The sequence below is a fragment of the Anopheles darlingi genome, chromosome 2 (assembly GCF_943734745.1).
Source record: "Anopheles darlingi chromosome 2, idAnoDarlMG_H_01, whole genome shotgun sequence".
Lineage (NCBI taxonomy): Eukaryota > Metazoa > Arthropoda > Insecta > Diptera > Culicidae > Anopheles > Anopheles darlingi.
Window position 1 is genome coordinate 46,020,874 of NC_064874.1, and position 26,790 is coordinate 46,047,663.

Sequence of the window (26,790 nt, forward strand, 5' to 3'; positions counted from 1 at the left end):
TTCAAACTCCATCGACGACCGGGAGAGTTGAGTCGGTTTGGGCGCGCACAGCCGCAGGTTGTCTTTGCTCCGTAGCTCGGGAAAACTCACCGTGGTTCGTGGAAAGCGGGCCCCCCAAAACTGCACCCCAAAAACGCGGTGCGCCTCCATTCCTCCATTTAGATTGAGATTTTCCCAAGAAAAGCGTACTGGTATCGGTACTTGAACAGGGCACACGGGGTTTAAAGCTCTGGAGTCGATTTTGGAGGGGCGTTTGTTTCACCTACGGCCACATACACACTGTACGTCGTCCTGCTGATCGTCTGTTATTGCCAGTGGTGGTGGTGATCGGGGTCGTTTCTTTGGAACACTCACGCGCAAATTTCAACTGAACGTGGCAGTAGGAGGTTGTGTTTTTGTTGATGTTATGTGTTTTTGTGGTGATATTATGTGGAGCAACTAGTGTCACAATAACTGTGTTACATGCATCTACCACTTTCCAAAGCAACATCCACTCATAAGTGAATTGTTGAAGTGCATTGTGTTGGTTTTTAATATCTCGATATTCTCGAGTGTGGAAATGTGTTTGAAACCGCGTTAGCTAACGTGGTATAGAAAAAGTCGATCTCAAAGCGATTATTGCTGTGCTAGTTTGTGGTGATGGTTATGCAAAAGCATATCTAATATATCATACTCGTGTGCCATAGCTGGCAATCATCTTCTGTGGTATTTATGGTGTATACTAGGCTAGAATCTCAATGCAGTACGTGCGGTGATATGAATGCAAAATCATGCTGTGTGAGCGAGTGAGTGCGTTGTGATGGTTCTGTGATCTGCTGCTGTGCTGCTGAATCGGCAATGTTGTGTTACTTTCTGCAAGCCAGAAGCAGAGGATGAGCCAGTATTTACGAGTTAATAACGGTCGTGTTTCACTGAATGGCGACACAGTGTTCTTGAGCAACGAGAAACGAGCGTGCAATTAAAACGCCGTACATGCCTGCTGCAGGTTGACGCAGGTGGTTGGTTGGTGGTTGTTGCGTGAAGAAATCGATCCAGCATCGGGTGGATCGTGTGGCGTGTGGATTTATTTGAACCGGCCTAACCAAACGAAAACCATCTGTTCATACATACCCCGAACGAGGTAGGTAACACACCGAGCCACACGCATCGATCGATGAGGGGATTGATAATGATGCGGTAATTATTTCGAAATAATCAACCATGGAAACCTCCGGACCGGTGGTTGGGAAGCTCAACCTTAATGTACTATCGGAATGAGATGTCATTCTCGCTTCGTCTGAGAAGAAGTCTCGGGAATACTCCAAAAGAACAGCATCTCGTTGTTCAGTTTTACCGCTAACGAAGACATCAACATTGATGTGAATGATGATGATGAGACACAACGCTGATGAATACGTCAGCATTGGCATTTTGTTCGCGTACCGAACACCGATGTACCGTTCTCGGGTGCTACTGCGCAATGAGTCAGTCTTGGCTGGAGATTTCAAAATGGCACGCGAGCCATAAAATATGTCAACTGTACTGTACCGTGCCTCACGATCGCCTTTGCACTATCGTGTCGGCTCGTGCAGATTGGAGGAGGAATTTTGTTTCAAACTATTTGCAGCGTCAAAGCCTAAACACGAGTGACGTTAAATTCACAGAAAAGGATAAGAAATTCATCATTCTCTTCGTGCTTTGGTGCTGCACATTGCTTGTGCTTCAGCTTTCGAATGTCCCAAAGCAGCTGAAGCTTACATAAATGAATGGTTAGAAAACTGAAGCAACCAAACCATCCACTGCCGTCTGCGAAAGGTAATTCCAAACTGCGAAAGGCTCGACCATTGCCCATATTCTGCCAGGCGAAACAGTAATTAAAGTTGGCCAAAAATGATCCCTACAATGATTAATTAGTCAGTGGCTGAGAGTGGAAGTGGCTCAGAACCAGCTGTGAGTAATTGATTGTGCTGGCTAATGAGGTGCAGCCACATTAAGTCGACACCAGGCGTCGTCACCGTGATATCAACCATCGTTCCATCGTTCCATCGTTAACGATAATCCTTTTGAGTGGTGATTTGAGGATGATTTGCTAAATTCCCGCCTCATCCCCCGCTCTAACAACCGGGTGGCTCCCATAGGGCACCAACATCCGTTTATGCGTGTGTAGTGATCGTTATGCTTGGCGCAAATATTTTTGATTCCGGTTTAAAGTGTGCAAAATCAGGATCATGCGCTGTCACGCTATCATCCTGAGGGTAATCATCAGGGAAAAGGGCAGATTACAGATAAAAAACTAAACCCCTTATCAAAGATGCTCTTTTGCGCACCCTTTTTCGAATCCTTTTGTCCTCCTCTTTCTCCTCCCTTCCACCCCCAAAAACCCCTTTTCAACTGACCTTTTGCCGTGCTTCGTGTAATGTGTTTGGGGTGGGAACGGAATTGAAGGATTGTCCCGGGGTTTTTAACATTTTCTGCTTCACATTCGCGACGAGTGGCCAACGATCAACCGAGGGCCTGTATCAGAGGGTGTGTGTGTGTGTGTCGGTGTGTGCGCGCGCGCGGTGCTACGGCGAGTGCGTTAATCATATTCGAGAATCGTAAGCGGGTCTCCCCCCCGTAAAAGGACATACGCACGACTACGCGGGGTCCCACAGCCATGGGCGCGAACACACGCGAACGCGTTACCTGCTGCTGCTGCTGCTGATCAATGTCACCGGTTTTGGAACCCCGCTCTCACCCCCGCTGCTCTTCTCGTCCCACGGCCACCAATGCCCCGATCTCCAGCGGCCCACATTCGGATCCGATTTCAGAGCTCGTCGATCTCGCTCGCGACCGGTGGTTGCGGTTGGCCCCACCGAAAGTCCGGGGACCGGGGGTTAGTTGCAGCGGTGGTGTCGCTAGGTACGAGGTAGACTATAGAGTGGCTCAGCCTCAGCGGCTTTAATTACTTCCAGCACGCTGCACGCTGGCGACAGGGGCGCGATCGTCGCGCGTGGCCATCGACCGTGCCGACGGCCAATTGCGAATTTATGTGAGAATCGATCAGCACCAATCGATGTGTGCGTGTGTGTGCGTGGTGGGGCTTAGTGCTTGAGCCGGCGAGTAACGCCTGGAGTTGATCCTTGAGGTCAACACCAACCAACCAACTAACCTCCGCGCCAGCTCGATGCTCGGCTGCTCGGTGCAAGAGCGAAAGGCCAACCTGCTGCAGCACGTCAAATGTTTCACCAACCCCGCGGAATGTCTACCGATCGCTCTGGCGTAGGCAGCGTTTGCAGCGCCAAAATCAGCGCCATTTAAGCGTCATTGAAGTCGGTTGAAGAATCGCAATAAAAGTCAAACACACTCCGGGCAGAGATTGAAATAGAAAATTGGAGTTTCCATCAGTTCGATCTAAACTCAACGCTTGCTAAGGATAAAAATCGAAACTCCGTCACCACGGCGGACCATCCACCAAATAATCCGATTCCGCAGCATCTGCGCTTTGTGGTGGTAATTTAGCATCCAATTTACCTTGTCACATCGAGCGCGCGTGCACGTTCCATTCCCCGTTCACGAGTGGGACAATTTGCAAAATCGTTTAAGACGTTGGTCGTCGTCTCGACTCACCGTCTCTTGCATTAGTTTTCCGTTTCGTTTTCTTGCGCATTCGATCGCATTCTGTTGTTTGTGGTGTCGCCGTTCGGTGTTGCTGCTGCTGCTGCTGTTGCTCATTAATGCAACCGATCGGCACAGCGGAGGTAAAGGTGGCTCAAGTTCACACGTGACGCCACGTAGACACACCGTGAAGCCGTATGGGAAGCCTAGGCCGTCACGTCTGACGTTCGCGACACAAATGGCGTCGACGCATTAGTACGGCACTACGCGTCGATCGCGTCGACCATCGGAGCGTGTCTGCAGCAGCAGCAGCCAGCGTGATCTTTTTCGCATTAGATGCAAGGGTATATAGTGCCGGCTGTACGCTGGTTGTGTATGTGTGTTGGTGCAACAGTAGTTGGTAGGTCAGTTCACCTCGGCAAGTGCTGGGCAGATAGTCGATAGGGTCCCCCTTTACCGGCAGGTGTCACAAAATACATCGCCAATTGATATGTTAATGGAGGCAGGTGACCAGGTGAGTTGTTGGGTGGCTGGCTGGCTGGCTCTCTGGCCACCGTTGTTGCTGGTGCCATGGCTCCGGGATGGTGACAATGCCGCACGTCAACCAATAGGGCTCCTATTGGCGCCCTAGTGACGTTCGGCGGCTACGGATACCGACATGGCCGTAATGTGTTTGCATATGGTTTGCGAGCTAATTGAATGTCACCGAAGTGATCGTTTCACCTGCCTCCCAGCCCCCCCCCCCCCCCCCCCCACGGAATCACGGACCATTATTGTTGCCAGTTGCCAGTTGCCATTTATTTGGGGCATTAGCGTCAGCTACATGTTTCGCATCACAATTGGTGGAGGCCACCACCACCACTACCAGCAGCACCACCGTCAGCACTGTCTAGCCGATTGATTGCGGTGTAAATCGTGCGGTTTGGGTCGTTGAAATATTCGCGACACGGTAACACGACGACCACCCGTGGCGTCTCCAGTTGTTATTCCTATTTTTTCTTCTTGTTTTCAGTAGGTAACACCTCGAGAAGGGAAACGAAATGGCGATCTTACAGCGATAAACATGATCTATGACCAGTAACGGCCAGCCAGGTGTATGCAAGCGTATGTTTGTGATGCGGAATCTGAAATATGCTGGAGTTTGTTTACAAATAGTTTTCGATCAAATAGAAGAATATTCAAATTGCTGTTCAATTCAAGGAATTCCGATAAAAAGAAGACTTCAAAGAAGTGAATTTTGGCTTAAGCCACTCCTTGGCGTGGCAAAGATTGGAATGATGGAAATTTAGTCATTTGAAAAGCTGATGAAAGCTACTGGAGTGTGTGATCAGATCACTATTTAAATTCACGCACAATCACTATTTAAATTCGATTTGGCTGGAGAAAAAACCGTGAAAGTCTTGAAATTTCCAAACTCACCTCAAAATACCATATGTTAACGTTACTTGGGGACTTTTATCTTGATTCTAGCAAAAGAAAACAGCTGAAAAAGTTTAACGAATGCACGATGCTGCAAACAAAATTGAATCAACACTCCTGGGATCTCTCAGCGTGATTCCACCAAGAAAAACTCACGACAGTCGACATAACAGCTCGGGAAATATTTTTAAAAGAAATTTTAAGGTCATAAAAGCTAGAAAAAAGCCAAATAAGACGCTAGAGCACAGCTTTATGATTACTTAATGCGTTTCGAAAAATACCATGCAAAAAAATTACTTTGCCAATCATACAGGGAATAGTTTAGAAAGGGTTTGGTTTATTTACGGAGATAAATTTGCCCGTAAGATGATGATTTGACATGGGATATGATATTGTTGCGACAAATCAAATGTTTTCATCATCGGGGCAACGTTCATTCGAAATTTGTACAAGAAAAGAATGTGTGTCTACCGAAAAGGATTTTGTTCTTCATTTGTCCACCAATGATCCTGTGTAAGTTTGGTTTGATTTTGGTAGTTGTTCTTGTTGAAGTTATGGCGTTAATGTTGTGTAGTCAAATAGATCGATTTCATAGAGAAAACTATCAATCCAAAAAAATGACTGGATTTTCGTTCCATCGATTTCTATTGGACGATTATCACAAGGAAACTTAAAAAGTATATCAGAAATGTATAAAAACCAATTGAAATGAGGATGATGTGCAACAAGAGGGCAAATGATGTAACCAATAGTACTGTGCAAACATTTTTGGGTGATGTCAAAGTAAAAGTTCAAAAAGTCATCCAAAAAACTAATGAATAATTTGCATCAATATTTATTATTAAAGGCAATAAGAAAACCTACAAAATGACACCTTTCTTTACTATTTACGTCATTTTTTGGCTGAGATATGACCTATTTTGTGCGGCCAAGTATTAACTGTTCCAAGCTTTAGCTGCACTCCTCAACTGAATTTGTGCAAAAATCTCTGAGCCACGAGTCATCTAAATGTTTTGTTTTCTGATTCTTGAAATTTGGCAAATCAATCTCATCGCTTCGGTATTAAACCAATTAGTAACATATTTTAACTTATTTCATCTGATTTAGTGTGCTGTGAGGCAACTTAACGGTACCTTGATCTATGTTTTTTTAAATATAAAATCAATTTTCCATGGTTTTCCATAAACTCTCATGTCATACTACTGTGTCCAAAAAGTAAGGTAACATGGCATCCAAATTGCCCGAGTAAATGGATATCTTTAATTTTGTATTTTTTGTAGGTTGTCAGCACTGTTATTGATAACCAAGCCAAGTTTCACGTCAAAATATTGACTAGTGTTTGAGATACGAAGTATTTTGTGAACTGCTAAAAATGCATTCTTCGTTTTTCGCCATGTCAAACCAAAAATATTTACAGGTGGTGCAAAGACTTCTAGGAGGGTCGGGATCGTTTTAAACAGCCAGAACGCCCTGGACGACCACCAACGTCAATCGATGCAGCTCACGCCCAAAAAATCAAAGATTTGGTGTTGGAAAACCCTCGATTAACAACAAGAGACTTTGCTGATGATATTGGCATAACAAACATATCCGCCAATTACATTTTAAAGGATGTTTTTCATCTCAAGCGCGTCAGCGCTCGATTACGATAATGCACCATCTCAAGCTTCGATGGTTTTCCGTCACTTTTTCGCCAAAAACTCCATTCATATGGTTCCACAACTACTATATGCGCCTGAGTTGGTTACAATTGGCTTCTGGCTAATAGACAAGCCCAAAATTTCGTTCCGAGGACACTGTTTTGACACGATAGAGCAGATTCAAGCCGCTGCGAAAAAGGTACAGAAGGCCATTCCTGAAGTCATTTTTTTACGTATTTCTAAAACTGGAAAATTCGTCGGCATAAGTGCATTGTGTCTGGGAGGGATTACTTTTGCTTTGTTTGTCTGATTAAACATACGACTCGTCCGTTCTAAGATATGAAAAACTATGAAGCAGATGAACTTTGTACATAAAATTGCAGTCGAGCTGACTGAAAATATTTGAAGAAATGGAAGAATGAGACGAGAATATGGAGGAAATAAGACAGATGGAAGTTAAAATGGAAACTAGTGAAAACCCTGGAACATAACAAAGATTCTAAGTCATTCATTTCTCTTATACCATCTTTGAAATCAGTCCAAATCAACAGACTGTCTGTTGTTCTCCTTTGAACAATACGCAATATAATTTATATTTTTAAAATAGATTTCGACCAGTCTAGAATACTTAACTTAACTCATAGTCACTCATTTGTGAAAAGTAATAAACTTCTATTGGTTAACCGTTAAAGTAGTGGTACAATAATCCGTGCAGTACAAAACTCAACGCTTCGCCTGCATCGACGTGTGAGTGAGCAGCGAGCGAGCTGGATAAAGTCCAACAACCCCCAACCCGTCTTAACACCCGCTCACCGAGAGCTGACGACCAATTGATCATCACTTGCGGCGGCGACTTACAGCATACCAGACCGCCGTGCCGGTCTTCGGTGCAGCAAGTGAAACTGACACCAAAACAGCCGCCACCGAGAGCAAACCGGTTGACGCGATGGTTGGTATCAACCAACGTCTGACCGGGACCGGCATCTCACTCGTCTCTGACGACACCGCCAGCCGGCCGGACGGTTTAACGAATAAATTCCAATTAGGCGTAAAGATCGCGCACAATAGATAAATTACCGGTGCGACCGGCGCGACCGGCGACCGGCTACAAAACGAATCGTCGACTGCCGTCGACACTTGCTCCACTTGATCATCCCCTGGAGTGTGAGGGTGCCCAGTGCATCGAGGGTCCACAGGACACAGGCTGGATCAAGTGAATTTAGTCGCTCGAAATCGAGAAAAAACAAAAAAGCACAACGCGGTCGCCATCGTGAAGGTAATCGTCCGGAGCGGCACAAGCTTAAGAAGCCTCCTCACTGTCCTCGTGGACTCTGCCCGGTCCGACATCTTTATCATTCGCTCGTTCACACACCGTGCGCTTGTCACGACAGAATGGCCACCGCGATCTGCATCTGCAGCTTTCGCTTAACTACCGGCTACAAGACGGGGAGGGGCTACCGGAATCTGGAATCGTCCGTCGGTCACCGAAAATGGAACCGAAAAGCGATTGCGTCGGGCCCGGGGTACGATTTGCGATATGGCAGGACAGCTTACTGTCACACCGGCCGAGCGCGCAGGTTATCGCGGGTACAACGCGGTGCAGCGACAGGCATGGAGCCGGCCTGGATGCTGCTCGAGATCGGGCCCATGAAAACGCATGTTGCTCGCTGATTCAATGAATTGTTGTAAGCCTGGCGCGTCCGGGCATTCCTCGTACCGCCTCGTTATCCAAGCGATGGTGAACCAATCGACATTGACCCATTTGCATGCTGCTGCTGCTGTTGCTGGTGTGGCTGGCGATGTACGAAGGAAGGAAGGAAGTGCTTTCGGAGGATATTTGCACACCGCACATGCAATGGTCGGCAGATGTTTGCGGCACCCTTTGGTCTCGCCGTCGTCGCCGGCTGGTGCTGATGGTGGTGGTGGTGGGCTCATCGTACCGCGGTACGATTCTTCGATCTCGATTGACCTTCGACCGCTCTTCGTCTTCGTAGCTTCTTCGTGAGGTTCAATCTTCACTGAGCCGAGCAGCATGTTATGCTGCAATCGCATGTTGTGATGTTGCTAGGTGAACAAAGGGTTTTTTGTTGGCATGTTAGTGTTGGCTGCAGCATTCGCATTTCATATGCAAAAGGGAAGGGATCTGCTGTCACTGCTGTCTAATGTCAACAGCAAACCTCACCATTGCCGTGAGACATTTGTTCGACGAGATAAGCCGTCGATGTCGCTTTTTAACAACCATTTTCGAAGACGCGGAGTGCGCATAACAGAAGATTACGCACGCACGCACGCACGCACGATCACGACAAAAACGGCCACCTTCACCGACTTGTTACTGCTCGTTAACAGCTTTCGCGGACGCTCATTGTGCAAAACGATGTGGAACTGCCACTCTGTTAGCGATCACCTTAAATCGCATTTCGCGCGAGTAAAGCGCGAGATTGTATTCGTTGCAGATTAACAGCAAATGGTTCCGTTAAAAATGGAGGAAAATAAACGAACACACAACAAAAGATGTGAAACACTAGACAAAACCTAAAGAGAGAGAGCAAAAAGTTCCCAAAAACTGCTTGCAACAGAATGGACATTCGATGGAGCGTGTGCTACGCAGTTTCGGTTCCGTGATTTGTGTGGGGCGTGCGCCTTACCACCGTAGGGAGGGCGCCAGGATGTGCTCCAGGGTGTGAAGAGAGGCAGGCAGGCAGCCGGGCAGGCTAGTGCCGTTGAATGGGATGGGAGGTTTTTGGCCAATAAAATTGAATTTAAATGCCAATATGCTTTCCGTTTTGGCCAAACGGCAGGTGAATGTTTATGCCCCCCTCCCCGCCTTACAACCATCCCTGGGGGCCCCAGGTGCTGGCCGGACCGGCTCGATCGCACACGCAGAGGATCGTTTATTTTCAATTTCATTAGCCAGCAGGGAGCGCGTGATGTGTCGATCGGTCGGTTGGGTTGCGTTGCGTTGCGTTGGGTGGTGGCAACCTCGACCACCGACTGACCATTACGATCGATTGATCGTAAATATTGTGACGGGTGCGAAAACGGGGCCACCTCGACCTCTCCAGTACGCGGTTTGCCTCCTCGAGTGTTGGTTGGTGGTTGCTTTTGGACGCAATCGTCGGCTCGGATTGGCCCGGGTGGCCTCCGTTGCGACGTCACCGGTTGGTTAGTGGCCCGTTAATCAAACAAACAATGGGATCTTATTGGATTGCTGTGTGGAGTGTGTGTGTGTGTGTGTTTTGGTCCTCGGTGTACAGCATCTTTGTTGCAGATCGCATGCCCCGCAGTGATCGGTGGATGTTGATTGTTCGTCCATGATGATGATGAGGATGGAATTGGTCGATTGGATCTTTGAATGCGACGAGATTGCAGAGCAGCAGCAGCAGCAGCAGCCAACAAGACAGTTTCATGTCCCCTGTTCTCGTTACATAAGATTGATTGTTGGTTAAAGGAGTGTTGCAGCACTAAGCAGCAGCGAGCGTGCGTGTCACTTGGTAATCGGTTTACGCTGCTAATGTCTGACAGATTGAGACCCCTGAACTGTCCAGCTCAGCTGGTGCTCCACTCTCCACTCATTTCCTTTCCCCTTTCGCCCGGTAATTTCATCAAATCGTACTGCTCGACCGATCGAACACCGAAACTAATACTAATCCTTCGTGGCCGGCTGCATCTCGTATGTTACTCCACTACCACCTGGCCTTAGACCCACTCCGGGTACGAAGGCTCCTTCATCTGTGCGAAACATTGACCTACATATTGAGGAACATGATCGAAGTATTTTGCAGCAAATCTCCGGTTGCCAGCTATGCCATCTCGTTCCGATGTCTTGACCGCGTGCCTGGCGGCTCTCGTTCGCTCGCACGCAAACCTCGACGTTCGCTCGAGGTGACCACCACCGTATGCGGGAACTGTGTTTTCACGGCTTTTGCTTCCCGCACCTTTTGTTATTCTTCCACCAGCGCCAGCACCACCAGCGAACCGTTCGGTGAGGTCTAAGCATGTTAAAGCTTCTTGTTTGAGGCTTTTGGCCGCGGCGGATGCGTGTCTCTACGCACTAACCACCATCCATCGGTATGGAAACTCAAAAGAGGAGAGGCAGGGGATGGAACTCCTCTGTTACCCCATCCCACACCCCCTGAAACATTCCACGTTTGAGTGCTGAACTCACTCCACCCCGGGCGGGGCGACGACTAAGGGGTTATTCACCGCGGTTCCGCTTGGCCGTTTTTGCTGGGCCTTTGCCCGGTTCCGATTAATCCCTTTCTCGCTCTCGCACCTTGGAACTATGGCGCCTGGATGGGTGTTTGGGAGACTGGAGGTCTATTCGATTCTCCAGTTGGAAAGGTTGTTCCGTTAGATTGGGTTCAGCGTCGTCAGCAGCGAATAGGATGGGAAATGAGACCGGATCGGATCGTGGAAACCGTTCCACGGGGAGAGGTGATACAGTCCCGATGGGGAAAAAGGTCGACCGGCGCCCCAGCCAGCCTCCAGCATCGATGCTGCAGCTGCATTATCGGATGCAATTGTCAAAACATTTCAAGACCTTTCTGGAAACTTTGCAGCTCGTCGTTTATGGCGCAATTTAAAACGTACAAAATAAATGGTGTGGTGTGGTGATGGTGAGGCAAGGGGGGAGAGACATGAAAGGAGCGATAATACATTTGTTTGTATTAATGATTAAGAAAAGTGCAGCTCTGAAAATTACGTTCAATTCAGAGATGGCGTTTGAAGTAGATACGCTGCTATTGCGCTGTTAGATCCAATGTAACTGCATTCGTTGCGATCGTAGCAGAAACATATTGTGTGTTTCTAAATTGTGTTAATTATTGGCGGTTTTCGATTTGTTACTAGAAAGAGGATCGGTAAAGGCTTGTTAAAATGTATGGATTGCCATTGAACTGCTACTTTTTCGCAATTTTCAAATGACTTCGATTCAATTCTTTTTGAGGCAATTTTCGATTTGATATTCCCAACAACAAAATCACATTAACCCTCGGTTGGGCACCCGGCGTTTACCCCTTCGTTGGGCACCCGGGTACCTGGCTACCCAGTTCATGTGCATTGCATAGTTAAGTGATTGTTCCGCCGTTTTTATCAGTTTTTTTTAACATATATAATGACGGACGAGCCGTATGTTTATTTTATCAGTTTTACGACAAAAATAGTGCACAAGAACTAATTTAAGGGTCTTGGCAACGTGTTTTTATTTCAAAATCAAAACAATATGCATTAAAAAACAATAAAAACAAGGAACACAATATCATTGGCACCCCTTCATACGGTCATTCACTACCGAGTACGTCGCATAGCAAGCATTAAAATCCAAAAATGGTGATTTTTTTTGTAATTGTTTCAAGGAAATGAATTATTTCTTTAAATAAAACTGTTTTTCGTCGTCAAAAGGTTCTTGCACAACCCACACAATTGATAATAGTGATGCTGACCATGGTGACCTAGACAGCAAACTCTTTTGCCATATCATACCATTTGTACAAATTGATGTTGTAGATGTTAAAGCACAAGGATGATGATACAGAGTTTTTACAGATGCAAAAAAACCCAAAAACATCTTTTTTCATCATCCGCATTGTCACTTGTTTTGTCACTTTCATATAATTTTTAGAAAACAATATGTGAGCTGTGCAAAAGTATTATGAACGACGATTACTTTATCCGAAAGGGGAAAGAATCGTAATTCTCTAATTGAAAATTGCTTGAAAAATGCTCAAATTATAAGATTAGTTTTTAAAAATGTTGCAATATAGAGCATTTCATGTAAAATGATATTCCCGAATACTAAATCAACAGCTGGGTATATGAATCTAAATTGTCGCGGTACCTTCCTCTTCCAGAGCAGAGCTCTCACTTGCTATATTTGTCTCTGGGGTCAACCTAAACCTCGCCTTAAGTCTTTTAAATCAAAATAAGTGTATGATTTACTCATATGTTACGAACATAGCATTGTACGAACCATTTTTAATCAGTACGAGAAATAATGTGTAGCTGAAATTGCACATAAAGAGCTGCATAATGTGTTACTTATATTTCTTCTATTGCTGGTGTTATAGCGCAACAATAATTAAAATTTAAGTTAATTTTCATTAAAATTGGTACGGAACGGTACCAATTTCATGTAATTGGTACGGAATTTTACCCGGTAGCGAATTAAAACAACTGAAGCATCAAGGATAATGATCGCACACTTTTTCTTCTATTGGATTGGAGTGGACTAACATTTCAGCACATTTAGTTCTTAGCCCACTATTTTTATTGTATTTTACATTACATAAATCTATATCTTGAAAATTTGAATAAGATAAAAATTATGTTTGCGATGCTTTCTTCGAGCGCAAGATAGAAAAACACTATCTGAGTGAAGCTATCATTGTGAAATAGACTGTAGTAACGTGATAGCGAAGGTAACTTCGATCGAAACAATTTAATTCCCCCAACCAGTCCCCAATTTTCCCCCTTTTAGACCATTTCTCAATAATTGAAGAGAATAATTGAATCTAACAGCCTAATAAAGCATACATTTGATCAGCTCCCGACAAAGCCAGCCCGACTTATCGCTGACCTAATGCGGTCAGATGAGAAATAAAATAATCCTTAGTTGAAATGTAGTGCACATAATCCGTTCTATATTATTAACTCTGTACTGTTTCACGCTCTACTTCCAGATCTCCTATCAGCCTCTCGCTCGCTCTCCGTCAACCGAATGAAGCGAACCCTCAGAATTTCCGACACTGCGACAAAAAAAAACCGAATCCATCGTGTGCTAATGATCTAATGACCGTAACCACCGACCATCCCCTTACTTCCGAGGAAGTGACTAAAACTTGGATGTAGAACTGATTACCCAATAAAGACGCTAGACGAGTCTAGAAGGGGATGAGTCGTCGGCCGAGTATCAACCGATCGCCTGCGTGGTGATAAGCCTGCCGAACGGTTCTCCCGTTGGGCAATGGCCAACAGGTGGCCACGACCATCATCATCATCATCATCATCAACAGCATCATCATCAACCGTGGTGGGGGACAACTCATCAATTGCACCGATCAGTGGCGCAGCACAACCATCGACCACCTCGCGCCTCTCGACACGAACTGCCGACGGCGACAGAAACGGCGACGTGCAAGGGGGTGGTCTGGTGTGCGGTTTGATAGGAAAGTTCGAATGCACCCAACCCCCCACCACCACCACCACCACCCATGCTGACGTCAAAGTAACAGTCAACAGTGGGCGCGATAGTGGTAACGACATTCGTCGTCGTCTTATCACCACCGACGGCGAGGACGACGACGACGACGACGACGACGGAACCCGCCTTTCTAGTCCCCTCGCTGGTGGTGCACCGACCGCTGTTCAGTGTATCCGAGCGGGGGCAGTGCTCGCGGAAGACGACGTATGTTACGAATGTTCCGATAAGATGGCCACAACAGTGAAAGATGGTGGCAGTGCGGGAAGTGCTGCTGTTGCTGTTACCACCAACGAATGCTCCCGTAGCTCCCGTAACCTCAAGACGGACCCGGGACACCCACTTGTGGTGGTACCTCCGAGCTTACACAGATTTACCAAACGTCAACGAAAAACCGTTGTCTACAGTAGGCTTTGTTTGGATGGAGGAAGCGGAATGTTTGACCACCAGCACCACCACCACCACCACCACCACCAGAGTCCACCGGCGGAAGTTCTAGACCCGGACACCGACCACCACCAACGGATCGGTCGGTGGCGATCCGAACAGTGTGTAGCGGAGGCTGGAGGATGGCCCGGTCGGCAGGCGGAAGTGATTCGATTTCCTTGCGTCGAGCGACTGATCGAGCTGTACGCAAATATCATCCGCGAGAAGGAGGCTGAAATGCAAAGATTTATGAGCAGTATTGTGAGGGAGGGCGATAAAAGTCGATTAGATAAGAGCGTACTGTCGTCTTCGACTTCGTCGCTGCCACCGACGTCGACAACAACGATGACAACGGGGACGACGACGACAACGGCGACGGTACTAAGCGGACGGTTACTCGGTGGCGACGGTGACATACGCACGACAGCACCGGAGGCACCTGCGTCAGTATCGTCGGAACCGTCGTCTTACGCGGCACCGTCTATCATCGACCTCACTCCGACACCAACAGTGGAACATTCGAGCGGCAGCGTCGTTGAAACCCGTGAGGACAACCCGGAAAGTCCGGCCTCGGATGAGGGTTGGCGTAGTATACAGCAGAGTCCGTACGGTTCCAGTGACGAAGAGGCCGAACGTCCGTTGGTAGAGTGTACCGTCGGAGTGATACATCAGCAGCAGCAGCAGCACCACCACAACCAGGAAGAGGAGCAGGAAGACAACATGAAGCACCGGGAGAAGGTGACCCGTTCGGCGAGCTCCGACTCAGCCCTCGGTCTCGATGAGGATCTCAGCCAACAGGAACAGCAACACATGATGGCCAACGTGGGGAAGGCGCGCCGTCTGACGCTCGGTGTATCGGATATTCCACTCCGTTCGGCACTACTCCCAGTGCCAGAACCATCGATGCTACCGACCACGACCACCGACAGTCTGGCTTCACTGAGCGGCACCACGGACCAGCTACCAACCGTCGTCCGAAGCAAAATGATACTCGAGGCGCAACTCATCGAACTACCGGTGGATTCCGTGGATCAACAGCATCATCAACACCAGCAGCAACAGCATCAACAACTCGGCTGTCCACCCAGTACGTCTGCCTCACGCCGTGAATCCGCTCAAAGCTACATCAGCGACACAGGTGAGGGCGTCCGGTACGTCCGGACACCGTCGGTCGTTGTGTCGGATTACTCCGATGATACGATGTGCGGCATTACGCTGGAGGAGATCGAGTACTTCCGGCGACATCGGTTACGCCGTGGATCGGCCGACTGTGAGTCGGACATCAGTGCGGCTTCGTCCTGCAGCAATCTGAACTACTGCGGCTCATCGATCAGTGCACTGGATGGTTGCGAGTATCAGTGCGGATTGCGGACGCCCGAGCGCAAGGTGTCGGACTGTTCGACCTGTTCCACCGTTAGCTGTGATGAGGACGAAGGTTACTCCGTCGTCCGGGCGAAACTCGCCAACCTTAGCCCATCGGCGGCTCCGGCATCATCCTCATCGTCGTCAACGAACAAGGGTTCGTCGGTGGCGCCCGCGGCTGGTGGTACTGGACCACAGTCACAGGAGACGGATGTCCGGATTTGCAGCAAACAGCAAAAGGTTAGTCTCAGCGCGCCCCAATGCCAGAAGCACCACTCTAGCAAACGGCCACTCTAGTAAGCGTCCTCGTCGGAGACGTCGCTCTAGATCTCTAGACCTCGCCAATGGCCATTCGTATATACGTACATACCTACATAGTTATCTTTACCTACCACCATACCGTACACATAATCCCGTATAATAAAAGCAACGAAAGCGAAACCAAACTGAATGTCCCCGGGGTCTCTGGGACAGCCCTGGGCCGAGGGTTGCATTATTGTGCGAGCAACAACATCATCATCATCATCAACGTTGGTCTTGGGTTCGCGTGCGCGCGCCAGCTACCTAATCAGTAAATCGTCGTCCGTGCCCGATTCGATTGACGTCATAGCTGAGAGCAAACAGGCGGGGCCTAGCGGTTCATATCAGGGGCCATACGGGCCGCTGCCGCTGCTGAAGTGAGTGAGAAGATTGATGCCCAGCCTCGGTCTTGGGCGTTCGGGCCCGGGGATATTTGTGCCAATTAATCGCTCCGTTTTTTGTTTTCTCTTGGGGGGCAGCAGAGGTCCGAATTTCCCTAAACCTATTCCGTGGTCAACAAACCACGCGACTTTTTGGCCCCCCTCGCGTGGTTAAGTAGGCGATGAACTCGGGCATCGAGGAGAAAAAAGCCGCCACCGGTACGGCTACTACGATGTGTTGACGGAATTAACAGCTGTTAAGAGCTCATACGGAAGTCAATCACTCTTTCATCGCGTAATCCCAGTAATCCAGATAGATTAGGACACGGGATCGAATGACTTGGCCGATATTTCGAATAGTAAATGTTGACTACTATTAAAACTACCTTTCGTAAAAGCAATTAACATTCCATTGTATTGATGCAACTGTTCTCGAATGCGCTCCTGCATGAGTGGTCAATGGTCTTGAAAGGTGTGTGGTTTTTTGTCGAGTACCTGTAGCGGCCCAGCGCGTAAGATAAGCTCGCGAGCGACGATTTATACCTCAATCTGGACTACAGCGATGACTAAACCAATCCTGATGCTCGGGTTTTTAACGCGATCGCGATTACAATGTTGAACAATGTTGTGGTCCAAGCAGATTAGTCCAGTCATGCCCGCCTGTTTACCGTTCTAACGAAAGAAAATCTGCTCCGTCACAACAGCTCCGTACCAACAGCGACCGACCACAGCGTACTGACCACCAGCAACCTGGATCTGGACCTGTTGTGCCTGGCAACCGAGCAGACCGGGCAGATCGCGTGTTGCGGAAGTCCCTGGCGCGCTTGTCCCCCGGTTGGATAAATAATAAATGATCCAAAACCTACAACAGCCACATTTCAAGTGACTGACAAGCCCTCACTTGCTCGCTGGGACGCCAGACAGGTCTCGCCGTCCGGCTCGGAAAGCGAGAGCCCGACCCGGCCAGACAAAGGGGGCCGGTCGTACACCGTCTAGCGGTGACAGCGCAATGGCAACAGACCTCATCGCAGCCCTGACCTCACCACGACAGGGCGGCCTGTTGTTGCAGGGCCCACTGAAGCAAGAGCAGCCAACGTACCCAAACCCACTAACCATAACTAGCTACCGTCGTGCTCCTCGACTTCGACTCCAATGACGTCAATGGCTTGGACACGCTGCAGAAGGTTTCGCTCATCAAGTGGCGTTTGATTGGGGCGGGTGGGGGGGACCCACTCTAGAGAGGCCTTCGCGTCGGGTGTGGGAGATGGTAGCTTATGAACCGTAGTATATCGTGTCGTAATAGCTTAATAACCTATCCGCACAACAAGTAAGCGGGTGCTGGGCGCTAGCTGCTGACTTCATCTAAGAATACCTCATGGGGGCAACAGCATCGGCATCAATTTGATGGCGCGGTTTTGGGGCCACACAATGATTAACAACAATGTCAACCGCACAGCGAAAAGGAAGCGAAGAATGAAGATTCTTTTCTTGCGAAGATTGTTGAACCTTTAATCCGGGCCCTCGGGCGGTATTACTTGAAAGCTTTCGACGCATCTTCGTCTACGTTGAGTACTTTGATTCCGGTATAAAGCGGATAGCTATCGCAACAATAACAACAACATCCGTGACCATTGGTCCGTGGTTGTGCGCGCGGAAACATGATACACTCTGACAGTGCGCTCTACTATCTAGCTAGTAACACCTTTGCTGTTGTGTAAGGCTGAGGTAGACTGGCAATACTGGTTCCGCGCGTTCAGCGCATTTCGTTTATCTGATAACTGCAAACCACCAATTCAAATCACCCATTTTTGACGTTATCACTCATCGCTCGTGCGCTTCACCCTGTTCGATAAGGAACCCGTTCACAGACATATGATTTAATTTTTGGGTAAACCTCGGTGCCCGGGAAATGGGGTCGCTAATCAGCTAAACCGGACCAGACGGGCGAAACATAATTAAGCGTGACGACAATTTGAAGGGGCAAGGTCTCCCACGGAACAAATAATCCGCCCAATTCTCTGGCTCTGGCGGGTGAAAGAACGAATGGACGAGGAAAGGAATCGTGGAATGACGCAAAACGATTCGCCGAAGTAGGAATGTCGATCGATTGCACCGGAGGAAATCCTACATTCGTTTGGCGGAACATAACATAAAACATTTGACGTCAGCGACCTAGGTATCATCTTATATTGGGATGCGGTTCGTGCTTGTCGTTTTGGATAAGGGAGTTGAAAGTGGTCCATTTCGAAAACATTTCTGGAAGAAAGAGGAAGAATAAATAAACATTTGATAAGAAATCGCCTTAGGTATTTAATGTTTTTATAAGCATTTACCTTTTATATTTTTCCATGAATTCTTATCCTTTCAAGAGCATTGTCGCCGATCGTAGCATAACAACTATTGTACCTATCGATTTGAAATTTTGAATGTAAGCGATTTACTAGGTAGTCTCATCGAATTTTCATTAAAGTTGTAGGTATTTTGTTTTTTAATTATCTCAATCGCGTTTTTAGGGGGAAAATCAAAGAAAGCATCATTTTTCCTATTTCAAACAGCTTCCAAAAATCGAAAAATTGAAAATTCCACAAAAACTCAACTAGGCTAGCTGGATGAACTCATACTCTAACAATAGACATTAATTTGTATGTTTCCAATGTTCGGGCAGAAAGTTATGGTGGGCATCGCAAAAAGTATTCTGTCCTTGCCTTGCTAAATTGAATGGTATGAAGGTAGTTTTCAACAAATCTTCCACAAAATACTACGAAAATATTCGTGAAAAGTTGTCGTTTTATATGAAATTTAGGTGATAAAAATAAATTGAATAGTTTCTTTACAAAAATCATCAAAACTGAGTCTTTTCAGCCCCCCTTTCAAGGAAAAGGCCAAGGAAAGCTCAAGACTTAAACGTAACGGAAAATGGAAAGCTTTTGCAAGCCCGTTGCATACTTCGAGGGGTATAGTTTTTGGAGCGATCTACAGTGATGACCCATAGAATAAGGGCATATTGCCGTACTAAGGCAAAATTTACAACGAAAAATGGGTTGCGTGCCACTGTACCACTCTTTTTGGAAAGCGTTTGGGAATTGGTTTGGAAATTCGCTGCAAAATTGGGGGTTTGGCACATTTTTTAGCACGTTTCGTGAGTTTCGCGATAAAGATTATGATGATAAAAACAAAATAAAGTAATCGGCAACTCCCGCCGTGCTTCTCGTTGGAAAAGGAACCCTCTCGGCCTTACAAACCGTGAAAAACTGCAGCACGATCCGCGATAAGGCCCGACAGGAACAACGAACAAAGATTCTAAACCCTATTCTAAACCGATCCTAAACGCATATTTGTTTGTCTGAAGCGAGATCGGGGTGGGGTCTTTGCACTGCTTCCGGCTGACATGCTTGAGGTTCCTTTCGAGGGCTCGAAGGTGTCTATCCGACCACGCACAGAGGAATGTGATCATGTGATCGTGGAGCTGAACATATTCGCCGCACGCCGTCTATGAAGCTCGCGCTTTCCAGGAAAGCCATCCCTGAAACACCTGCACAATAGCACAATACACTTTCTTTCACAAAAATCACTTTACAACAACAACAAAAAACAATTATTTCACCCTTTTACTGATCATTGCAACCGATCGCCTCGAGTTGACGTGCATTGAAATCGATTCGGAACGGATGAAAATAATGATTTACCTTTCTCGCTCTCTTCTCCCGCTCTTTTTACAGGTGAGTTCGTCTCCGCATCGTGCGTTGAAGTCTTTTGTTCACGCGCAGCAGCAGCAGCAGCTGCGGCTGCTGTTGCTGACTCATCAAGCTGCTTTCAGTGCTCTCGGCCGGTGTAAGTACACATGAATAATGAACGCTTCACACAACAGTCTTCACACGAGCGCGGTTGGGAGGGTGGTAATCAAGAATCGTAACCTTGACATGCCAGACCGGTCCCCAAAAACAAAGCATCGCTTTATGCTAAATCGCGCGTTTCGTCAAACATATAACCCCACCGTGGTGGGTGTGAGCAGGGGCGTCGTGCCGATGCTGGCTTACCAGAATGCGAGCGAGCACGAAACGCGTACGCGAGATCGTAACGAAGCGTTCCTGGCCCGCCCGTGGCCCCGGGGGTTGCTGGCTGCCAGTCGGGAACGAGAGAAACATTTATCATACATAGCGCGCCAGTGACGTTTATTTGCTTGTTTGGCGGGAAATGAAAAACAATGGAGTCCGTTTGTGACCTGGGCACGCCAAACAAAAAAAAAAAAAAAGGAACCGGGATCCTGTTAGAGTCAGCGAACGAAACGTGATCCCGTTTGGTGGTAAAGCAAAACAGTCGCGAAACAAGTTCGCTCCCGGCGAGAGGCGAGTGCGCTTCGTATGATACTCCGGTCCAGTTAAAATGATAAATCGATCTCATCCGCAAATCCGGAGCCGCACTGAGTGGGAAAATAGGGGAGAGTGGCGGTTTCAGTCAACAGAACCGTGTAACGCTAATCAAGCGCTCGATTAAGACAAAGTTGACGAGATTTTGGGCAGCGCGTAAAGCAAACATCGATCGAATCGATACGGGTTTTTGGAGGGTTACACACGGGGTCAAGTGATTTATGAAATCTAACCACCAGCACGCGGCAGGGAGCAGTGCCGTGATCAGCTCATAATTTCACATACCAACAGCCCTCGGCTGCGGGCCTCGAGACCCGCGAGACTTCTGCTCTCTAATTTGGCTCGAAATTTGGCTCGGTGTCACTTTCTTCACCAGCCCTGGTCCTGCGGGATCATTTGGCTGGAGGCTGGTAAGCCCCGGATTGACCGGACTGGCGGCCGTGTAATCGTACTGCACTATTAATCTTCCTCTCGAGTGCTAATGAGATTGATCGATTCGATAACCGCACTCTCGGTGGAATTCGCTGTTGTTCGCGCTCTTGAATTAATGGCGGTGACCTCGTATCGTGAGCACATTGCTTCGCACTCGAAGCCGTTCTGTCGTTTATCTAATCTTTAGTTAATCTAACGCTATACACTGGAGTTGTTATTCACGGAACGGTATCATTCCTTTTAGTTAAATTAATCTTAAGAGACTTCTTTTTTATCGACTATCTGTTCTTAAAATCAACAACTGAACACACAAATTGTTCCCCAACACGAAGAGCGAGATCAAGAAAGAGAAGAGCGAGATGAGTGAGTCGATTCTAGGGAGAAACCCGTGTCTTTGGCAGAGCAAAGAGAACGCTCCCTGTCGGCGTGCGCAAAGAGCGCCAAGCCAGGGGCTGCATTTCGGGAGAGACCGATCGAGTCGCCCCAAACACCGGTCGTCGGAGCAAGAGTGGGAATGCGGTTTGGCGTCCATCGCGCCGCTGGATGCTGCGCCAACAGCGAAACCACCACGCATAGTAACCCGAGCTGTCGCGACGGTTTGACGTGTGTCGATTTGCGGTGACGTGACGTGCGTTGGTTTGCGGGAACGGGCCGCGGCTTCGATTACCATTCGAGCTTCGAAAAGTGGTAAACAACACGTAAAGTGCCATTGCGAGTCTCTGCATTGTGCTGGAAACGTGTCCAAAGGATCTTTGGAATTCCCGAAAAATCGGATTCGTTTCGTGCTGCTGCGATTCGATCTCGCGTGTTAAGTGTCCTTGGTGTGGATCGTTGAAGTGTCGCGAAAAGAAAAACAATGAAATCGTCAAGGAACGCAGTGACTGCACCAGCACCATCACCACCAGCAGCCGCGTGACGTAATGGTGGACAAATTGAAACAGATTTAGTGATTAGCTGAGGGAGAGCGTAAAGAAACGGTCGAACACCCGGCCCGATCCGGCCCCAGCCCCGGCTTTCGCCACTTCGAGACTCCCGCAGCAAGAGTTCCTTCGTTTCCCTTCATGGCTTTCAGCAGCGCCATGGCCTGTCTGTCAGCCAGCCAGCCAGCCAGCCTCCCTGGCTGGTCTGCGCTGGAAAGATTATGTGTGTGCGTCCTCGGTTGCCATTGCATCGGCCACCACGACAACCGGGACGCGGCGCAACCACACGTGTGTGTTGGGCTGCAACCAGCACAACACGGGAGAAGGGCCTGCTGCTGCTGGTGGTGCGTGCGGTGCGTGCGGTGCATGCGTCGTGCCCCTTGGTCGAACCTGTCGATCGTGTGTGATCGTAATAATCAATTTACATTTATGAAATATATCAACCAGTTTTCTTTCTTTCTTCTGCCACTCTTCGGAGCTGCGCTCCTGGAACCCTTCCCTGATTGATTTCACTCTTGCAACGCACAACGGTGTGTGTGTGTGTGTGTGTGTGTGTGTGTGTGTGTCTGTGTGTGTTCGAACTGAGCTGAGAAGTGGTGCTATAGCAAACGGGGCGAGGGACGACGACGACGACACATTGCTTTTGCCGGCTCTGCTCGACCAAGCTTCCTAAAACGGTTCCACACACCGGAGTAAAATGCTACAAATTGTTGACATGCCAGGCCGGTACGCGGTGCAAGTGCTACGAAAGGGTGCGGTGTGGACTGTGTGTGTGTGCTACTGGGAGTGGTAATAAGGTTTTTTTTTATTTCTATATTTGCCTTCAGCAAACCATGCGCCGATAGACGCGCTGTCTTTACACGCTCGAGAAGCTAATTGCGTTTGGCGAGGCTGAGCAAAGGCAGAGCGAGCGATCTGTCCCTCGTTAGTCATGACTGCGAAGTAGTAGTTGTAATGGAGATGTCAGTCATATCAGTCCCGGGGAACCATCATCCCGAGGTCGGAAAGCACCTGAACTCCTGCTGCTGCGGTTGCTGCTGCTACTACTTCATCGGGTTGAGTGTTTTACTTGCGCTACTTGCACTGCCACGCTAATGACAATTCAATTAAAGCAGCTAGTGGCTTTGGTGCACCGGTGGTGAGCATTACATAAAACCGACATTAGCACTTTCTTCGTTCGTGGAACGTTGTGCACGTATGAGTGTGTGTGTGTATAGCGGCGTGTGGAAGGGGTTTTTGATATTAGCATTCCAGCTAGCGGAAGCCATTCTACTCGAACGTGACGCGAGGAAAACGTCAACGAAATGACGATATCGTGATGGAGTCATTAGGCGGCACTCGATGATGACGTGCGTTTCGTGTTTGTATGTGCGATGTTTGTTTGTTCTGAATGTATTGCCTCTGCACTGCCTGCCCAACGGCCCAACAGTAACCGTCCCTTCAACCTATCGAAACCACTGTTAACCATGAGCTCCGGTTGCTCAACTACGTCGCAAACAGTTGTGAACCACTACCACCACCACCATTACCACCATCACTGTCACCATTGTGTCGTGTCGTGTTGGTAGCTTGTTTTTGAGCGTTCGACCTTTTGAACGGTTGACCTCGGGCCTCGGCTTCTGAGTTGTCCCGCTAAAGGCTTCCGAGGCTTCCGAGGCGAGATTGTCGGACTCTCCATAACAAAAAGAGCAGCAGCAAGTAATACGAGATCGCTTCAAAGTCAGAAGGCGACAGCAACAGTGTGCGTCACCAAAACAGGAAAGGGTAGCCAATGGACCCTAGACCACCTGGCTACCACCAGCAGGAAGGATGGAATGGCGATTGGTGTTTTGCGGGGCCAATGAGCGCCGTATGAGCATGAACACACAAACACAATGGCCTGCAGGGGTCGACCGGGGTGCGTTTCGTCTAAGATTTAAATTTGTTTTGACGCGAACCAATCGATCGAGAGATGACTAGCTGCGGGGAGCGCGTTGGCTTTAGTCGAAGCTGCTGTTGCTGTTGTGTTGCCTGCTCTATTGTGTGTCACGTATTCACGAGCGATAGCGACTGATAGATCTTTCCTATGCTGATGGTCAGCATGCGATACACTTTCGCGCTTTGTTATGTTCAGTTCAGTTGAACCGAACTTTGATCCTCAGAAGCCCTTTCCGAATGGCCGAATGCGGTCCATTTTGCCGTCCTGCGCATTAACCCTTACAGCTGATGGCGCAAAACTCTGCCTCGTAACAGTAGTTGTCGAACGCTGTTGGTGATCAGCGCCAGCGGACCAAACCTTCCTGCAAGTCACTCGCTACTTTATCAGAGTTGACTTTTTGACTTCGCGAGGATCACGTGAAGCCTCATGAGAGAATGAAAGAGATCACAAATCCTGTATGGAACGCTGCATGTGTACGCATTTCGTGGAAATACCTGTCAAGGGGATGCATGTAGTTGTCGTGAGCAGCTGTCGATACCACAATCAAGGGCGAACAACACGATCGGTACGTGGTGATCGTGTAATCGCGCGACGAAATATCCGTGAAAGCCTGTGTCTGGAATGCTGTCCTGGAAAGAGAGAGAGATAGAGAGAGAGCAGACACACAGTAAAGGGAGGTCCTCCTCTTTATGAGTCTCTTGAAGCACCGCGCTGGTGCTGAAAGATCGATTCGATTTCTCCTGGCAGATTGATTGCAGGTCATTTGCATCCGCTCGGCTTGGCAGATTCAAACGCACGCACGCACTCACGCACACACACACCTTCTGGTACACGATCGAAAGTTGACGATCGATTCCATCACACCTCATCACCAGCACAAGACAGTTCAAGGTAATAAAGGGGGGTTTGCCCATTGCCGTGGGTTGCGAGGAGCAGCTGAATGATGGATTCGGTTTTCGGAGGTCCCTTCGGAGGCCCCGTTCGTTGCCCCTCTGACAACCGTGTGAAAATGCGTGGTACCCCGTGTCAATGCCATTTAATGAAGCATTAAACTATGACCCTACCTGACGCCGACGTTACTGGCACACTTGATCAGTAACTGACACCGACCCCGACTCAGACCACACCAGACACTCCACACAGGACTGGACTGGACAGCCGCCAAGCCGCCTGACAGACAGTTGGTTGCGCATTCGCGAGGGGGGCCATTCCAGCCCTCTTGATGATGGCCCTGTCTCCTACTACTAGTAGCACTCGAGGAGCCTGACGCCTACTTAAGACGTCATCGTCATCGAAGATCCGACACGGACATACCACAAAGCCAGCTCGACGGGCCACGAATGTCCAGCTCAAAGCCTCACCAAAATGACAGTCCGACAGGTCCGACGGTCCGCAATTGAGCGCGCGCTGTGCACCACTCCACGCTCCACGCTCCACGCTCCACGCTGGACTGTCACCTCCGCGGCTAATGGACGTTGATTTAGGCTTAATTTCAGGAATGCCCATATCGGGCGACCGCTCTAACCCTGGCGAGCCAGGGGACCCCGAGTGGCGCCTACGACACGACCCGATGAGCGATGACTGCCCCGAGGGGGCGCGCGAATGCGCTCCGGCGGCGATCCGTAATTTGGCGCATAATTGCTCACACCTGCGACCAGAGCCCCGGCAGGCCTGGGGCCGAAAAGGCCACCAAAAACCATCCTTCCTGGCTGATGATCGGGGGGGAACCATTTGACGCACCGGTCTGTGGTGAGCATCAATTAAAAAGGACGCCACTTCCACGCCAACCAACCAGCCAGCCGGTGTTCAAATCCAGCTTTATGATCTTAGCGCCGGCTCGGCCGAGTTCACGGCTTTGTCGCGTGCAGAAAGCAGAGCGCGGAGCTGCTGTCGGAATGGTAAAAGCCGCGCGACCCGCGAGCTGCGACGTTTTTCGCGCATAGTCCCAACCGCCGGCCACCGCTAATTACCATTTTGGTCGTCATTGGGCTCTCTCGTGGTGCTCCCGTGGCCCGTCGTTAGCGCGGTTGGCTTTTCTTTCGTTTTTTGTGGTCTTGTGGTCGATGCTTTCCAGGCAACACCAGTCACCAGCAACTTTAGTGAACTTTGCCGCTCGGCGCGTCGTTCGCCACATCGTCGAATGAAGTCCTTTTCGCACCAATTTTGGGGTGCAAGCAGTTAGCGTCGTCGTCGTCGTCGTCGATGTTGTAGTGCGCCCCGAGGAGGCCTCGCGAACGACCGTTTGGTGCACTTATTTAATCCTAATTTGGACATCGGTGCGATGGATGGAGCGGGAGTGATTTCGATCCTGCCTCTTGTTGTCGTTGTTTTTTTGTTTTGTTCGTTCTTTCTCGTTGTCGTTGTCGCTGTCGCTGCTGTTGTTGTTGTGGTCGTTGTTATTTCGAGGTGTCTCTGCGCTGTCACCGCACCGGAAAAGACGCATGCTGGTCTGCTGGTGACGAATTCATGGCCACATCGCGATGCATCGCGATGCTTTGAAGGCTACTTTTTTTTTGAGGATGCTACGGCAGCGATTTTTTCTGCCAAAAAGCGCTGCTCGAACGCCAATTAGGGGAAACTTCGTTTTATTGATCAATTACGTAGTTTACTAAAGTTTATGAGTAGCGTCGCGACTCATAAAACGTCCACTTGCCCCACTTGTTGAAGGCCCCCACCACATGAAAGCTTAATAATAAACCAATCGGTCAAGCGAGTCCCGCGATCGCGGTGCTGGTAGCGAGGAGTGATCAATTGGTATGTTTCGGGACGGGGCGCTCGTTCGCTCGATCGCGTGGAAGGAAGGATTTGGTTTTCATGTTTATTTGGTGATTAACATTTTATGTTGGCCGTTT

At 48.7% G+C, this 26,790-nt stretch overlaps 3 protein-coding genes across 4 annotated transcripts in view; all 3 read left to right on the forward strand.

Annotated features, from left to right (window-relative positions):
- LOC125950738 (calmodulin) overlaps positions 1-26,790 on the forward strand; it is a 228,753-nt gene that overhangs the window by 121,141 nt on the left and 80,822 nt on the right. The window lies entirely within an intron of this gene.
- Positions 70-22,576, forward strand: LOC125950682 (uncharacterized). 2 transcript variants are annotated; one of them, XM_049678894.1, is made up of 3 exons: positions 70-1,120; positions 13,316-15,861; positions 20,021-22,576. In XM_049678894.1, exons 2-3 carry the CDS (start codon positions 13,600-13,602, stop codon positions 20,144-20,146), a joined length of 2,388 nt encoding a protein of 795 aa, XP_049534851.1. In that variant the 5' UTR covers positions 70-1,120; positions 13,316-13,599; the 3' UTR covers positions 20,147-22,576. The 2 variants fall into 2 exon arrangements, 1 of the variants encoding a protein (XP_049534851.1); XR_007468740.1 differs by lacking the exon at positions 20,021-22,576 and adding an exon at positions 16,404-16,665 and having other exon boundaries at positions 71-1,120; positions 13,316-16,298.
- The window catches only part of LOC125950687 (inositol-trisphosphate 3-kinase A-like), a 29,547-nt gene continuing 25,339 nt past the window's right edge, over positions 22,583-26,790 (forward strand). The window contains exon 1 of the mRNA XM_049678907.1: positions 22,583-23,158. The gene's annotated coding sequence lies outside the window, so the exon portion shown is untranslated. The remainder of the gene's footprint in view (positions 23,159-26,790) is intronic.

Coding starts and splice junctions, on each gene's coding strand:
- LOC125950682 (XM_049678894.1), top strand. CDS start 13,600: ATGGCCAACAGGTGGCCACGACCATCATCATCATCATCATCATCAACA. Junction 15,862..20,020: donor TTTGCAGCAAACAGCAAAAG/GTTAGTCTCAGC, acceptor CTCTTTTTACAG/GTGAGTTCGTCTCCGCATCG.